At 40.6% G+C, this 17,500-nt stretch overlaps 1 protein-coding gene across 1 annotated transcript; it reads left to right on the top strand.

Moving 5' to 3' along the window:
* The first annotated feature begins 4,982 nt into the window (after positions 1-4,982).
* On the top strand, positions 4,983-8,556 carry LOC138049035 (uncharacterized). The gene is made up of 7 exons (XM_068895149.1): positions 4,983-5,896; positions 6,007-6,102; positions 6,617-6,709; positions 6,786-6,886; positions 7,119-7,271; positions 7,656-7,775; positions 8,476-8,556. Exons 1-7 carry the CDS (start codon positions 5,653-5,655, stop codon positions 8,554-8,556), a joined length of 888 nt encoding a protein of 295 aa, XP_068751250.1. The 5' UTR covers positions 4,983-5,652.
* Positions 8,557-17,500: the final 8,944 nt, after the last annotated feature.

Genomic DNA, 17,500 nt, shown 5'->3' with positions numbered 1-17,500 from the left:
CCAAAGAGAGAGACCTGGATGCCAATGATTCTGTATTCCTCAGAGATTTCAGTTCCAGCTCTCCCAAGTCTTGGCAGAAAGGAACCATAGTACGCCAACAGGCCCTGTGTCAGCCTTGGTCGAGTTCACAGATGGTTGTGTAGTCCGACGTAACCAAGATCATCTGCGAAAGGATCCCAGCATCGCAGAACAAGGCCTAAAGTCAGCAACCCCAGAACCTGACATGGCGGCTCCAGATCCAATCAGTGCTGGACCCAAGTCTGACAGGAGTTCCACCTCTAAAACCGCTGAAGCTGAACCAGTACGCCCGGCCAGGAACCGGTGCCTCCCAGTGCGTTTCAAGGATTATGAACTCAAACATTGATGTCTTTACGTTTATATTGTCGATTGCACCTTGCAATTAAGGAAGAATGCAGCGAAAACATTTAGTTAGATTTCTTTTTTGAAGCATTAGACATTGAGGATGATAAGTTTTTTTAGTTGAAATCAGGAATCTTAAAAGGGAGGAATGTTATATCTATGATGTAATCGAGTCACGCGTGTAGCCTGAGTAATCGGATATCCGAAGTTGTGCAATCATGTTATTGAGTTCTTTTCTGTGTGTTCGTTGTTCTGTCTGTGATTAAAACCGTTCTTGAATTGTATCATCTCGATTTATTACAGTGACAATACATATGTGGGTGATGCGGCCTTTGTTGAGGCTGAAGAACACCAACCAACAGAGTCCCAGGTAGAAAGTTTTGTTTCTGCTATTAGAAGGGAGGTTGATAGAGTTATACAACCTGTGTCTGTATTTGTTGAGGACTTGGGACCAGAAGAGAATCCCTGTGGTATTAATCATTTACCAGTTGATTTGCCAGTTATAATTATGGAGCTATCGAAGGAAAGCAACACTGAAGGCATTAATGAGCCCACTCTAGGATGTCTGCTGTTAATAAGGAGAGCGATGACCTTATCTGTAAGCAATTTTATAGTCATAGGAATCATGGACTTCAAGATGTTAGCATACAACTTATAGATAAAGTTAATGCAAAAGACCATCTGCTTGCTAAGGAAGGGCAATGGGCATATTGGCTCCCATCCTTGAAACCGGATGGGCTTAATGAGAGTGACTTCTTTTTTAGCCAGAACAGAGGGGAACTTAGCCGAAAGTACAATTCTGTTTCTAATACAGAATTACCTATTACATACTTTACTGCGTAATTTGTCTGCTATTTTCCCTTGTTTTTACACTTATTTCCCTTTTATTTTTAGCGTATCTCATATACTCTGCATTCGCATGCTTTCCTTTGGCACGCGCATGTGTTGTCCTTTGGCAGGTGCAGATGTTACTTATGTTTGAATTGTTACGGTTATTTACGGTTTATGTTGTAGCGCGCACTTTTGTATTTCAGTGGTGTAGAAGAAATTTTGTATAACGGTTTTCCTTCATTCACCCTGAAGAAGACCGACAAGTCGGCCGAAATAAAGGTCTTCTCTATAAACGTGTCTTGTCTTCATTTGTGTTTATATATTGCTTCATGAAGAAAACATCTACACGTATTGAATGCTTGTGTGCTTGTGAAAGAGCCTATCCCTATTAAAAATATATGGATGAGTGGTTTTTGATAAACTGTATACACAATTTCAATGAAGTAGGTTGCATTCTGTGGTGCCCCATGGGAGAGCCCTTTCCTGTAATCACCAAATAGTGTTCTGTGCAGGCAATTTTTACAGTGTATGCACTACAAAATAACTTGCCCCATAAAGCACCACGGGCTATGAAACATGCATCTCTGATCACAAAAGTGCCCCTTTTCTGAAATAGGTATCTATTGTTTGATATGATTTAATTAGACCTCAGAGCCTGTTTGTATCTTGCATTGGAGCACACAAAAGCCTGGTTTCCATGAAAGTGAATGGGATGTTCGCAAGAACAATTTTTAACCCGAGTATTATGCTACATGTAGCACACCGCCATGGCAGTAGTGGTTGGCGTCAGAAGACACTTTTAAGAGCTTTATACCTTGCACCTTGTTTGTGAAAAGTAGCAAGCAGACCAGGACAGTCTATATTGACATTTCGAAAGTCATTCTCACTCTTGGCTCTCAGGTTTGTTGAACTCTACCAAGACCCTATGCTTTCACAGGCTGCAACTGCGTGAGCACATTTTTTGGCATTGGCAAGGTGGCTGCTCTAAAGATTGTCAGGACGAACGTTAACAAGTCATTCCAGAGCCTATTTCAAGAGATTGACATACGCTGGGAACTTAGTGACGAGCCACTGGTAAAACTGCAAGAATTCACATGTAGGATGTACACCTGCAGTCTAGGAACCAGTGATGTTAGCAAGCTACGCTATAGGTATGGTACAATAAGCTCAGCTGCTTTTGTGTTTTAAGTTAAATTTAAACGTACTACCAACCCTTTTTTTGTTGTAGATTATTCTGTGCAAAGCAAAGAAAAACAGACTCAAACAATTTTCCTTCTTGTGCTGACGCCTTATGCATTCGTTTCAAGCTAAGTACCAATCTGCAATTTGGAAATGAAGTCTGAAGTCTACAGAACCGTGCACAAGTCCCCTCGCCAACAGACCACAGTTGGGATCAAGGCGACCGCAGTTTAGCAATCAAGTGGATGTCTGGTGTACCGGCTCCTGCAGCTCATCTAGAGTTTCCCTCATGTTCTTGTATGCGGTCGTGTGCACCAATAACCTGCTCCTGTATTACTAATGCATTAAAGTGCACCAGCATGTGAAACTGTAAAAATCCATCAGAGGAGGAGGACGAAGAGGAGCAAGACCCGGCCAACAACCAAGAAACTGAATACTTTGATAAGGACAACGATGCTGAATAAGCTACAACGAAACCTTTTAGACAGCACAGTCTGCAAGAAATTCCCATAACTATTAGCTAAAAGCTATGTTTTTACAGTTAGAGCTCTTCTTCCTATTGTCATGAATTCATCAGTTTTCTTATGCACAGAGGATTTGACTATGCATTTAAAATACTTAAACACGAAGCCGCGCTATAAAAGGGCATAAGCTCCTCTCCCCAATTTGAACGAAGTGCAAAATTCAATATGGCGGATGATGCGATGAAATACCGTTTGGTCCGTCAACGAATGATTCTGGCCTTAAACACCCCAAACATGTTATACAAAGACTTAATAAATGTTCTTGATCCGAATCTTTAAGTGCAAGGCTTTGTTGCATTTACAAGAAGTCTGTATCGCACACAAAACACGGCTCGCAGCAGAAGCATTTGAATCTCGCGCCATTTTCGTTGCGGCCTTCTTGACCAAAGTTTTCCCCACCGGTCACTGGAAGGGTTTGCGAATCTGGTACGTGCCTGCAGATGTTAGAATCTTGTCAAGCAGTTTCACACACAGTGTATGCGTAATTCCAAAGCTTTGGAAAGAGATTGGCGGCCATAATTCCGTGTAAACCGTTTGTACTTCTGTTTTCATTTGCAAGTTCTTTTCTAGAGTGCCTTAGTGATTGTCTTAGCGAATTGCCATGTTGGGGTCTTGTCCACCATCGAAGAAAAGCAAAATCGAGAGAAACAAACAAACAAACGCCAAGAGAGATCCCGGGAAGCGAAATCCCCATTTCAGTCTGACTGTCGAAGTAAAAGCGGGAGACGAGAAACGATTGGAAGATCTTCGCAGTCGACTAAATCATGCGAAATCGCCTCTTGGAATTGAACGGAAAACCTCGTCTACCCAAAATGCCGATCTCCTAGAAGCTTTATTATCGTATTTTGAGCTAGTGAAACCCTCAGCTGCTACTCAATCATGGCCAGGTTCTTCGCCACCCATGACTGAGAGTCCGGCAGAAGAACAACAATGACGACGGCCACAAAAAAGACAGATTTATGTTGATGCTAAAGTGGATGACCCGTGCTTCGTTTGCACTGGCGAATCCTTGAGGTCTTTGGCCAAGTACTTCTCGGAGAATCAAAACTGCGAATTTTGTAGTGCAGACTATAGATGGTCTGGAGTGAAACTTTCAAAGCAGGGTCATGTCTGTCGGTTGGAGGTGCCTTGTGTCTGCAGTGATTTGGTTGTGTGCCTTAGTTCAGGAGTGCTTGGACATCCTGCTAAGTAGTTTGCAAATGTTAGGTAAGTTATTTCCTTTTGTGCAATTTTATAATTAAACACATGATGCCAAAATAAGGATAATTTGCTATGTTATTGTTTAACGCTACAAACCTTGCAGTGAGTGTCTGGTCCAGGTTACCCAATGCAGTCTCAGTTTCCAAATTCCAGTGTTTTTAAAATTCATGGAGAAAGCTGACTAACAATGTGCTGTCCGTGCAATAGTTGACCCTTTTTACTGACACCTTGACCTTTTTTTTTTTGTAGAATGGTTCATGCATTCACCTGTACTGGTTTAACAGAGAGTCAGTACCACAATTTTGCCGAAGCAGCAAACATTGGTTCAGTCATGGACAAGACAAGTGGGTTGCTTGCTTTATAACCTTGTATAAATAGTCTGATTTAGTCAGGATTAAAATGTCTGCACCACTTTGATTGCGCTGAAAAATAGGACTAAGCAATCACCATTGTGCAAGGTGCATGGGGATGGACCTTTCACTATATTGCTTCTTTTACCTCTTGAAAAAGCGTAGTTATGATTATGATAATGATAAGCAAAAACGCCTTCACATTAAGGAAATTATTTTCCTTTGGGTCCCCATTATTCAGAGTTTTGTAGATTGAAATTAATGTGTCTACAATAGGTTACTGTCCAGGGCCTGGTTGTTCGAAAGCCGATTTACTTACTCCAGGATTAGCATAAACTTTTCTGTTGTGTTTTCAACTTTTTGCTGAAGGTTTCTTTTTCTTATTTTTGTTTTTCAAGATTGACTTCTATTGTAGAGTTTTTCCAAACATCTGCGTTGAACAGCAGTTGGGAGTAGAGATATATAAACTCCTTGGTTAATTTTTAAGCTGGGATTAGGGTTGAGCGGCTTTTGAACAACCGGGCAAAGGCACATTGGATTTGGGCCACAGAATTACATGCTAAGCTTGTTTACTGTAAAAGTAAAGTAAAGTAAAGCAACCATATTTAACGTCGATAACTCGTAACAGTAATTCAACTGACAAACCTGAGGTCGACGGTGCGCTCATTTTACTCCCCCCTCTCCATCAGTGCTCCGTTTTACGGGTATTTAAAGCTACTTAGCTACACGGAAAGGAAAGAAGTCGAAACAAGGATGCCAGATCCGGGAATCGAACTCAAGACCTCTTGCACCAAGGCCGCGCACTAACCGACTGTGCCATCCTTGCTCCTCCTACTGTCTGTGTATTGTTTGTAATGTCCATGTAGTATACAAAGAGAATGGTTTTGGTTACATGGCAATTGTGAGGGAGCTGTCTGTGAATTCAATGGGAGATGCAAGAAGGGAAGTTCAAGGCACTGTAAATTATATCCTGAATGGTGATGTAAGTAGTTTGGCAAGTCAGAATCATTTTAAGTCATTCAGGTGACAACAGACCTTACATATACATGTAGCAGTAATGTCAAAGTATGAGAAATTTGTTGCAATCCTAAGTACATGTATTATTATGTTTAGTAAGGTTAAATGTGGCTTTTTCACTTTTTTATGTGGGAATATATTCTCATCAGTTTGTCATAACTGATGCAAGACATGACTCCAGTAGAGCTGCAATGCATTCAACAGTCTTGGCCATTTCTATGAGGTTAGAATATTGCATTCACATATCTGAGGTACTGCTACCAATGTTACAATACCATTTACTCAGTTCTCTTATTGTGTCCACACTTTATTTTATTTTCAGTAACAAACAGATCATTGCTGTTTGTCACTGGAGTCGTGAGAATGAAAGAAGTGCTCCCAGCAGAGAAGTACCCATGACGAAGGAGATGATCACCAACCTAATTGAGAACCAGGGTTGTTTGACGTGTTTTACAATGTCTTTGGTTTACCATAATTTATGTGTATGGTACGGGAGGGTTGCTGGGAATTAACAAATGCTACTTTGTTGTTTCCTTCACAAATAGGTCATAATGTTAAAGAAATTGCTCATGACTGTGTCATGGCATTGAAGGCATGGTTCCAGGGAAAAGGGATCAAAAACTCTTTTGATACTTGCCATGGTAAATGCTATTGTTATATAGCTGGAGTTTTACCTGCTACAGCACGCCCATTCATTGGCTAGTTGATGGTCACATGACATTTAACAATGAAACTGTTTACCGCCAAATGCCATGAGCGGGCAACATTGCAAAAACTATGACGTCAAACGGGGAACAGTTCACTGTTACCCGCGAAATGTTGACCGCTGTTGCACGTGATCAGAGCGTGCAGTTGAAGGTGGCCTGATGTTGTCGCTGGAATCTGAGCGCTTTTTTCAAAATGTTTGACCCATTTGTTTTGCAATATAACAAATCACTTAATGACTTGTTCCTCGGGAAACAGTTCATTTTGTTTCCCTCGAATCTCAATGTTTCCCTCGGCTGCGCCTCGGGGAAACATTGAGATTCTCGGGAAACTAAATGGACTGTTACCCTCGGGACCAGTCATTAAGTTTTTAATGAGAGGGAGGAACATGTGCTGTTTTCTGTCATAGGCCACAATAATGATTACTTGTACCTTGACCTTACCCCGTAGGTACAAAGGGAGTGGCAAGAGACATGAAAAAGATATGCAGTGGTACGTGTCGTGATGAAGGTATCAAATGGTTCACACAACTGTCTGACAAAGGTAAAGAGATGTTTTTAGTTCAAGATAGGTCTTTTAAGCTGCCCCTTCAAACAACAGTATTTTTGTGTCGTTGCAGCAAAAGCCACCAAAACTCACTTTTACTGGGCCATGAGGAACAATGATGGCACAGCAGCTGGATTTCAGCAGTATCTGTTAAATATTGTGGACCATTATCAGGTAATTAGTTCCTTATCTAACAAGAATTTAGTCTTCACGTTCATTTCCTATTTACATTATTGGGCATTGTTGCACTGCTGTGAATGAAGTGAACCACTGTTTGAATGTAGAACAAATGACGTAGCCCTCGTTTAATTTGAAATATTATTTAGAGTGTTACTTGCCCATAGACACAATTACTTTTTGATTTCCTACTGTTTTCCTGAAGTCTAATATTATTAAATTTTCACAGGGAAAACATGACTTGTGTCACCAAGACTCCAGGTGCAAGCATGCCGGTTACATCTGTAGCAAAAAGAAAGTGTTTGATCCGAAAGCTGTGGATGCATACAAGACTGCAATAATGAAGACCACAATCTATAAGAATCCATCAGATTACCTCCTGGTATGTGTGCAAATTTCCAACCTGACTATACATTCCATGCAGAAAATCCAGTCAGAGAAATTCTATGTACCCCAACACAAGATACTCTTGTGAAGTACTTATCTTTGATTTAGTTTTTTAGGTAGTATGCATGCTATGATAGGTCCTTGGCCAGTTGGTATTGCAAAGCACCCACTGCTAAATTTCAGTGTCTGCTTTCACACTTCATTTGGTTTCCAAGAGATATTACTGATATGCCACCTTGCATGCTGTAACACTCACTATGGCCCTCAAACTCACTTAGGAAAAGGTATGCAACACTTTGTTTGGTAGGGAGAACTTGTGATGCATACCAAGCTTTCTTTGACTACAAATTGTATCTGTTTTCCTCACAATTCTTTTCAGTGCCGAGACACCTTTTATATAGAGTCCTTCCATGTTGTTGTGCTCATATATGCCCACAAGAGGATTCATTTTGGAGATGACACATATGAGATGAGAGTGTCTCTTGCCATATTGGATTGGGTAAGTTTTGTCATTGTAGTGCCTTTGTACTTCCTACATTTTACATACAGCATCACTAATTGTATGGCAGTGTACTTGGAGCCAGGCACATCACACTTGGCTGGCTTGAAGCATCTGAATGTACTTTTCAAACTATACAACCAGTTCTATACACACTGTACTTTTGAACTTCAGTACATGCATATGCATTCATGTATGACTGTGTTAACTTAATTCTGTGCTATGATTGATCATTTAGTGGGCCTTATATTGTAGTTCTGACTGCAAAATTCCAAATCTTGCTATTTTAGAATGAGAATGTTGGTCGAGATGTTTATTCAGTGCAATATCATCAGCATTCGAGGCATCCTGGGAGAATGGCTCCCACCAGAGTTCTGCGACCAAAGACCTTTGCATTCAGAGAGGCAATATGGCATACATTGTTTGAAAGAAACAAAATATCTGCTGCTCCACTTACATTGTGAATTGGTTAGTAATCACATAAATGTGGGTAGTTCCCAGTCCACCTTCTTGGTTGCTCCTGCATATAGCTGCAATGTTACTGATCTGTCTTCCACTCTTTGGAAGTGGTAGAGTTGTTATATTATATGCAGATATGCATTATTTCTTTGATATTGACCTATTTAAGCCCCTCAAAGGGGAGTTGTTAACAAGCTATGAAAAATGTAATGTTTGATATTTTGTATTTCATTATAAACAGTTGCAATCTGGTCCCTGCTACACACATTCTCTTTTATCCTTGTTTTCGCCAGCACAACACATGTTACTCAAAGCATTCTGAACAGAAAATAAACACCTCCTCTCAGGTTGTTGTAGAAATGTTATCAAAATCCTTATTTATCCTCAGATTGTACATGCAAAGCAGAGTGAAGATCATTTATATAAACATCATGATTTGCTCGCCCAGCCATTGTAAACCACGGAGGACAGATCACCACACCTGGAACTCTGTGGCCCATTCTGTGAAGAGTTTGTGGGGTTTATAGCCATAACATACTGATTGCTATTTGTGTTCTCGTTATTTTGCCGTTGTTGTGACAGTGTTCAAAGAGGAACATATTCCTTATTGATTGTGGAGTAAAGACAAAATATTGACAGATTGTAAAGAAAAAACGGCTCCTTTAGGAGCCACCCGATCTATGAAAGTCAATGACCTTCAATTTATTTACCTACATATACTGTACCTCTAAGATTGTTTTTATAGTAGAGGTGTGAATTTATTATTTTAAACTGTTTCCTCCTAGGAAATAAAATGGCAGGACATACATGTATCTCTTGTGCATACATGGGCAATGAACAAGCTAATATGTCTTTTTTCTCCATATCATACTTCCAATCAGTCATTGATCTATTCATAACCCCTTTATGTCATATTCTCGCTTGGGAGAATTTTTCACACTTCGACAAAACGTCCGTCCAACTTGTTGATGTGGTTGATTTTTGTATAGGAAAAATGTACCTATCAGATTAGTTCTTCTAACTATTTCAGTGTCCTAACCTCCACTGTATTTAATCTTTTTTTTTTTCACTTTCACCTTGTTATTTTACTCCATAACAATACGATGTAAATCTTGGCTTCTTTGACTTGACTTGAAGACAATGTTGCAAACTTGGCAAGGATAAAATTTGCACATCAAACGAGATCTAGCAGCCCTGTGTTGGCATTATGTGGAATGTCAAAGGCTGTTGAGGGTTGGTTGTCATGCAATCTTTACACCTTTACTTTTCGTTATTTCTCCAGCAATCGATGAACAGGCCGTGACATTGGACTGGCTCAAGGTTAGCTGCATACTTGAAGAGGCACATGTGATGTGTTGCAGGTTTTTAATTTTTGAAAGTGCTTATGTATCATAAATGAAATAAAGTGACAAAAAAATGCCGGTCATAATGTTGTATTCTCTAACTAATACACCCCCCTCCCTATCGTAAAACTATAAACACACAGTTTCCAAGTTTCTTCATGTCCGTCGGTGACCACAATACGGTACCCCGTCCGGATTAGGCCTTCGCTTCCTAACGTCTTCAACCATGCAGACAGGCATTACTTCACGCACATCATCGATGTAGCAACCCAGGGCCTCTTTCCTCTGCACATAAATAGGGTCACTTGGTCATGAACTTCAGTGGCTTCATGATGTTCTTGTTGCAGACAAAGAAAAAAAAGAAGTTTCCTTTCATATGCAGTATTTTCTCGATGAGGTGGTGTAATTGATAACATGAGCATATAAACCCCGAGACATAAATACAACTTGATATAAATATGGCGCCTAATATGAAGTTGTACTGTTGCGAATTGAATCACTCCAATAATTCCCTTAAAACCCCTGAAGTAAAAGCGAAAATTCCATCAAATGACAAGAGACAACGAAACTTAACAGATGTTCTTTTTTTTTTTTTTCGAGAAGGCCACAGGTAAGTGAATACTGAAGATCATACATATGTATAATTCACGCTCTGGCAGTTATGAATTGAGACACAAACAGCGCAAAACAACAAAGAAAGCTTTTGTTAATATTGCGTGCTCAACTTTATAAGTGATAATGTTCTGCTCAAAGCGGTTTTACCTGGAACTGGTTTGTTTTTATTACGGGGCTTCTCCACCTTCATGATCTCGCCACAATTTATCGTCAGCCAACCTCTCAGTTCTTCAATTAGGGATTCATCGAGAAGAATAGTCACCTTGAATAAACGGTTTTCGAATACATTTGGTTGTTGTACATAATTGGCCAGGACAAATGAACAAAAAAACACTCATCTCTGCACTCCACTTACCCTTCTAGTGTTGGACTCGTCCGCCATATTGGATTTGGTCCGCACTCGTCAAAGTTGATTGCCAAATGAGCCACGGGCTTCCCAGGGAAGCTTCCTTATATAGCGCAGCTTCGTGTTTAAAATATATCTTTATGTATTCACGCGTCTGAGTGATTTACAGTCTCTTTTAATTTACACTTTCCATACTATTTATGACAGAAACTGAAGCATCCTCACATCCAAGATGGCGGATCAAGATGGCCACCAAGTTTTAGTCATGACAAACCAAACCGTTGCCTAAACCCAATTACTGCCATCATTCCCAATAGCATTCAATGTTGATGTAACTTAAACAGGTAGCTCCTCAGTTTTTTCAAGAATTCGGCTAAAAAAAGAAGACTATTTCTTAAGCATTGCAATAACAACCAAGAATGATGTTAAATCATCACATCAGAAAGCTTCAAATCTTACTGTACGAGCATTTTGAAGGTTAAAATGTTTGAAAATGTTTGCAAAACAAGCTTGGTAATGATGTATATATCCGACTCCCATGTTACTCTTTAATATACAGTGAATCTAAGTGACGTCACTTTGTCACGTGATATCTCTTAACAGCTACTCATCCAAGACTACTATCATACAAAATCATAAACTAGGGGAATTGTAGATTTGAGAAATGTATAATAGCCTTTGTCCCTCTGAGTGATACCGAATAACCTATTTTTAGGGTCGGCCCAGGGACTAACAAGGAGAATAGCATTTTGATCTCAACAGAGAGTTTCCTGGCTTTTTGCCAGCAACAAAAAACCATCAAGGTGGACTTTCCGACGCCAAAGATAGTTTGGACATGAAAATACTTCCTGTGCCAGAATCTGCCAAATGCCCAGTGAAAACCATAAAAAATTGCTTGTCCCACTTCAATCCTAAGTTAGATTGCCTTTTTCAGCGTGAACAGGAAGCCAGAAGCTTTAATCCTGACTAGGATACAGTGTGGTAATTTGCCTCTTGAGTGAACATTCTAGATTTGATGTCGTAGCTAATGAGCCCTCAGGCATGGATCCAGCCTCACCTCACGAATCATTGCCTCAGGGCAACTTCAGTGACCGTTTTTTCTGACAATTAAATCAGTCACCAGCCAAAAGTCTGGCAATTCAGTCGACAGTTACAACAATCAACCTGCCCTCAACCAGCAAAGAAAGATGTCTCAAGCGCTCAGTTCCTTCATATTCATGAAGCCACTTCAGCTGACAAAGAGAACACAGCAGGACGGCAGCTGGACTTACAGGGTACAAGCCCATCCACCACGGCAATTCCAGCGGTTTCCACCAACATGGAAAACTTCCCTTATGGCGAGCAAGGGCTACATCACTTTCCCCTGCAGTTTAACTTTTACAACTGCACCACTGTGCAAATTCACAATAAATTTAGGGGAAGCGGTTAAACAGTGTTGTGTAAACATCAACAGAAAGTTGTTTTCACTCATTCAAGGAGTGCAAATAATTATTTGACAAACTTGACGTGTTTTGATAGTCCCTTTCTACAATACATTCAGAACAATGTGTGTACAAATTGACCGTTTTTGATGGACATGTCATGTCAGGAAATAAGTTAAACCGGAATCTGTACATTGTATCATTTGCTTTCTTCATACCATATAAAAGTCGGAAGATTTGTCTAATATCTTGGGGGGCGGGGGAAGGGTTTATAAAACAATTCTCATGCTTGTTGGATATGAGATGATTATAGCCAACTCGGCACTACATGCCTCGCTGCCCATCTGTCCTCTCATATCCAACGCATACTCGTGGAATAATTGTTCAATATTTGACTGTGACATTGTATGTATATTTGGTTGTGCAACCGTTTAATACTAGAGGTCATTTTGCAGTCAAGGTGAAGAAACAAGCCTTCAGGTTATTTATCTTAGAAAATTGTTAGATTCAAGAGCCCTTTATCCTCAATTAGAAAGTAACGGTCTTCATGATTCCTTGACCACAATGAAAAACAATTAGACCTGTAATTTACTTTCCTTAAATGAAAGCAAAAGGCAAAACAAAAGTCATAATTCTGAAGGGTCTAACAAAGCAAACTGACAGAAGAAACAAGTTATATTGCTTTAAAAAAGTGGCCACAAACCTTTTAGAATTGGCTACACTGAAATATTTGGGAGGTATGTGGCTACTTAAGGTATCAGTATACCCCAAAATTGATAATTTTGCCAAGTTTTAGTTTTTTATGTTTACAGGTACATCTCGTTGAGTTCTTTTCTGAGTTTTTTTCTGCAAAAAAGGTATCTTCTAGACAAAGTTATAAAGGAAAATGAAGCTGTGGAGCTGTCAACAAGTTGTCATTATCAATTAAACTGCCATTAAAAGTCATGTGATAGAAGCGCCGCATGTTTTGCTTTGCATTGCGTGATTGGTCTGCCACGCAGAACATAGTGTCCTTTTTCAAGTGCTAGGAAACGGAAAACCTCAAAAGTAGTTAGTAAGGAATGGGCCACGGAGCAAGCCGCTAGTGATAAAGACTCATACTTTGAACAAGATAAAGTGCTATGGTCTACGCAAGAAGAGCCCTTTTTGTATCGATCAACAGGTAATTACTTTTCTCACGTTTTGAGATATCATCTCCCTACATCGGAAAAACACCCTTAAGTGTATTTTGCTTTATTTCTCGAAACTAAATTTCATCAAATGAGGAGCACGTTTCCAGTTTGTTTACAGCAAGTTTTCATCCTTTTTCACTGAAATCTGACAAGAATGTTGCGCGATAATGTGGCAAAAAAAACCTTGTCAGGGAAAGCAATGAGTATTTAAGCAAAGCTAATGCGTGTTTTATAAAAACTTAAAGTGTAACAGCGTACAAAAAACAAACCAGGCAATTTTTCAAAATTCCCAACATGGTTTTTTAGATGAAGGTGTGAAGAAAATTGAGTGACGTCGCTCGCCTTCTCCGGTTAAATTCTGCCTTGAAATGAACTCAATTTGTGAAACTACATACTTTTGAAAAATGATCGCTATTCGCACCAGTCCCTTACGGAGCGAGTATAAATAAGAGCCCCCGGATACCATCGGGGCCCATTTCGCCAAAGACGCCTAGACGTGTAGACCAACTATGGCAAATGAACCTCAAGCGCCTTTGGACGCCGGCGTCAGGCCGGCTCAAGCGGTTATCCAGAACCAGAACGTGCAACTTCAGCGACCAGATGTTGACCAACCACAAGTACAGCCAGCTCAGAATATTGCTGCTGCCCCCGCTGTGCAGGTATAATCTCGTGTACTTTTACCCTATGTCCTCCTGGACGGTTCTCGCCTTGTTTCCCATATTTCTCGCTCCTATGGCGGGTTTTTTCCCTTTCCTACCCCCAAGAATTGTGCGCGTGTGTTCATGCAATGTTATTTTGCTGTTTAGTGGGTTAGAGTACGTGATCTAGCCCATAATTTCATTTTGGCGGCGTGCTTGAACCTTCCCTCTCCCTTCCTTGCCCCTAGAATTTGTGCACGCGAGTTTATGCAATATCATGTTGCTTGAGAAGTTTGCTGTGCGTGCTGTGCCCCGTAAATTTCGCTTTTACGGCAAGCTTTGCCCTTCCCTTCTCCCTTCCTTGTTCCTAGTTTTTGTGCACGTGAGTTTATGCAGTTTTATATTGCTTGACGAGTTTGTTGTACATGCTGCGCCCCGTAAATTTCGTTTGTTACGGCATGCTTGAACCTTCCCTCTCCCTTCCTTGCCCCTAGAAGTTGTGCATGTGAGCTTATGCAACGTTATAATGCTTGAGTTTTGTCGTACGTGCTGTGCCCCGTGAAATTTCGGTTTTACGGTGTGCTTGATCCTTCCCCTTCCCTTCCTTGCCCCTGGGATGTGTGCACGTGAATTTTTGCAGTTTATATTGCTTGAGGAGTTTGTTGTGCGTGCTGTGCCTCGTAAATTTTGGTTTTACGTCGTGCTTGAACCTTCCCTCTCCCTCCCCCTCCCTAGGAATTGTACACGTGAGTTTATGCAGTTTATCTTGCTTGAGGAGTTTGTGGTGCCCCGTAAATTTCGGTTTTATGGCGTGCTTGAACCTTCCCTTCCCTGTTTTTGATTTGGGCACTTGAGTTCATGTTATTTCATATTGCTTGTGGAGTTTGCTGTACGTCCTACGTCCCGTAAATTTTCGCTTTTGGCGTGTTTTGATCAAGATTTCCCTCAGTATTTATGCACGCATGTTTGTGAGATTTTATTTTGCTCTTTGCAATTTATTGTTCGTGCTCAGCTCTGCAGCGTAATTTTCAGTTTGTGTCGAGCCTTTATATTTTGTTGCCCCAAAACTGTATGTAATTTTGTAGTACTTGTGACGTATATTTACGCGCTGTACCCTGAAAATTCCAGTTTTAAGATTCGTTTTCCTCCACAGTTGTGCTTGTGTTTATGCAATTTCATGTTGCTAATTGGAGTTGATTGTATGTGCTGTGCCATGCAAATTTGGGTTTTACGAATGGTTTCAGGATGATTATTCTACTGTTGTTACGGTTAGGTGCATTCTATTGTGTGCAGGTATGCTACTGTTCTTATTTACAAATTCATTTTGGACAGCCGCCTTGTAACGTGCGTTCTACCCTGTATCCTCTCCTTATCATATTGCCGGCTTAGGTGCATGCTCGTTATATTGTGTGTCTGCACTGTCAGATTCACCCTTTCTCACACAGATTTCTTGCCTGTGCATGGATGGAATAAGTTTGTCTTAATAAGCTATGTTGCGCTAATGTGCTTTCTTATTCCCTACGCTTATGGGATTAAATTTTCTCATTATTTGCTTGTCCTGGTCAGCCCTTTTTCAGCTATTCTCTGTAAACGGCGAGGCATGGTTTATGTTTTTCATTCATTATCGCTTATTTCTAAATTTTCCCAATGGCTGTCTGAAAGGGTGTCTAATGCCCTAGTCGGATTACTGACGCTCAGGCTGCCATCCCCTGGGTGGGTTTCTATGCTACTTTTCAGTTTTTTTTTTTGTCTGCAATTTTAATTGTTGTCATGCCATCCAAGGGTTGGCAGCCATTCCCACTGTGTCTCATCCGCTTCCGTTGTTTGTAGGCTGACCCTGTCGCGAGTTTAGCCGCCAGGATTAAATCTTTCGAAGATGTGCCTACGGCTGTGGATGTCCCTTCCCTTTTGACCAAAATAGCACAGTATGGGTTTAGAAGAGAAGAGGACTTTGACAAGTACGAGGCTCTCAGATTGGCAGAACAGCTGGCCTCTGTGGCAAAGGTTTCGAGTCATGAGAAAGCCTCAACATACGACGTCATAGCATGCACCTTAAGAGAAAAGTTAGCAATGCCTAAAAAGCAGTTTAAATCGTCTTTTGTCGCATTGCTCACTGACAAAGAGTATGCAAAGGTCTTAGAAGATGTTTCTAAGGTCGACAATTCCTTCAAGACTACCCCCAGTCCTTCTAGTGCAGGTTCCTGTCAACCTGACCGAGAGTCTCCTCGTAGACTGAGAGTCTATTGTTATGCTTGTGGCATGCCAGGCCATATAGTTTGTACCTGCTATAGAAGAAATTCTCGACCTCTTTTTCCGAAGAGTGCTAATGGCGTGAACCTTTGATGCCTCCACTGGGAGGCAAATTACTTTTTGATAATATTAGTTATCAACATTGCACTGATTGATTTATCTTCAATAAATTATGAGCTGTTTTGTGGTGTGGTTCTCTCATTTATTTCAGCCTCCTTTACCCAAGAGAGCTCAAGTGTCTTACCATGGACCCTGACTTGCGCATCGAAACCTACATTGAACTTAACAGACTCTCGCGATTTACCAAGGCCTTTCCCTGGGGTTCCAATTCTTAGTTTTGGCGTTAGGTTCTAGAGTTAAGTATTGCGATGTATAGTTTCTTAGAGTTGTGTTGGGAATGTGATTAAATAAACTTACTCATCGGGCGTGGTAGGCTGGCCATCTCTTTTTAAGCAAGCGTGAAAGGGACTGTCGCGAAAAGTATACTATTCGCGCCAGTCCATTACAGAGCGAGTATAAAAAAGAGCCCCGGATACCATCAGGGCCCATTTCGCTAAAGACACTCTGAGCAAGCAGGCCAATCTTTTTCTCCCTCCCACCCTCACCCGGGTGATAAAGTGTCACTTCTGATTTAACAAGCATGGTAGGCTAGCCATCTCTTATTAAGCGGGCATGAAAGGAACTTCGCAAAAAGTATACTATTTTAGGAAAGGTTTTTATTTCTTGCCTTAAATCAACTAATAATTGGAATCTACAATTCCTGAGCTTTCAGAAAATATATACTTTATATGAAACGTGTGACCGTGAAGCAGCGACATTGCAAGGTTGTCATTTGGAGTATACCGATACCTTAAAGAAAGAATAATTTCACACCATTTGGTTCCCCAATAGCCCTTTTCACGGTCAGTTTTTCTCATCTGCATTACCAGGGTTCTCATTAAGAGCCGGCCGCCGGCTAAAAAAAACAACTACTTAGATTTTTGAGCTGCGTAATTCAAGTGAAGAAATATGCCTGGTGGAGAGGAGTAAAAAAACTTAAAATCAGGTTAGCTTATTTCTTGATAGCTATTTTCACATTTTCAATGTCTACCTGGTGCATGTTTACTTCGCCAACTATGTGTACGTACATATTTCAGACTTGTTCGTACTGCAAATGAACTACAAACTTTGAATCGAAAAAAAGACCAATTACGCAAACAACTATGTTTGGTTTCCTGAAAAAGGAAAAAGAAAATGACAGCAAGGAAGAGCTGGAAGAATTGGTGGTCAATTCGAATGTGGAATCATTGATGGATGCGAGCGTGGACGTTCGTGTGGCAAGCACAGCTTCATTAAAAACAGGGCCTGGTGAACAAAGAAAGGATGCATCCTGCTTTGTCAAAACAGCAATGCAAAGCCCCAGTGAAAGAGTTCTTTGAAGGTAGAGTTGCTGGTCATAATTTTTTCACTTGCTTTAACAAGTGTTCAAAACTCAGTGAGTA

Source organism: Montipora capricornis, chromosome 1, assembly GCF_036669925.1.
Source record: "Montipora capricornis isolate CH-2021 chromosome 1, ASM3666992v2, whole genome shotgun sequence".
Classification (NCBI taxonomy): domain Eukaryota; kingdom Metazoa; phylum Cnidaria; class Anthozoa; order Scleractinia; family Acroporidae; genus Montipora; species Montipora capricornis.
This window is presented reverse-complemented; position numbering and strand designations above follow the sequence as displayed.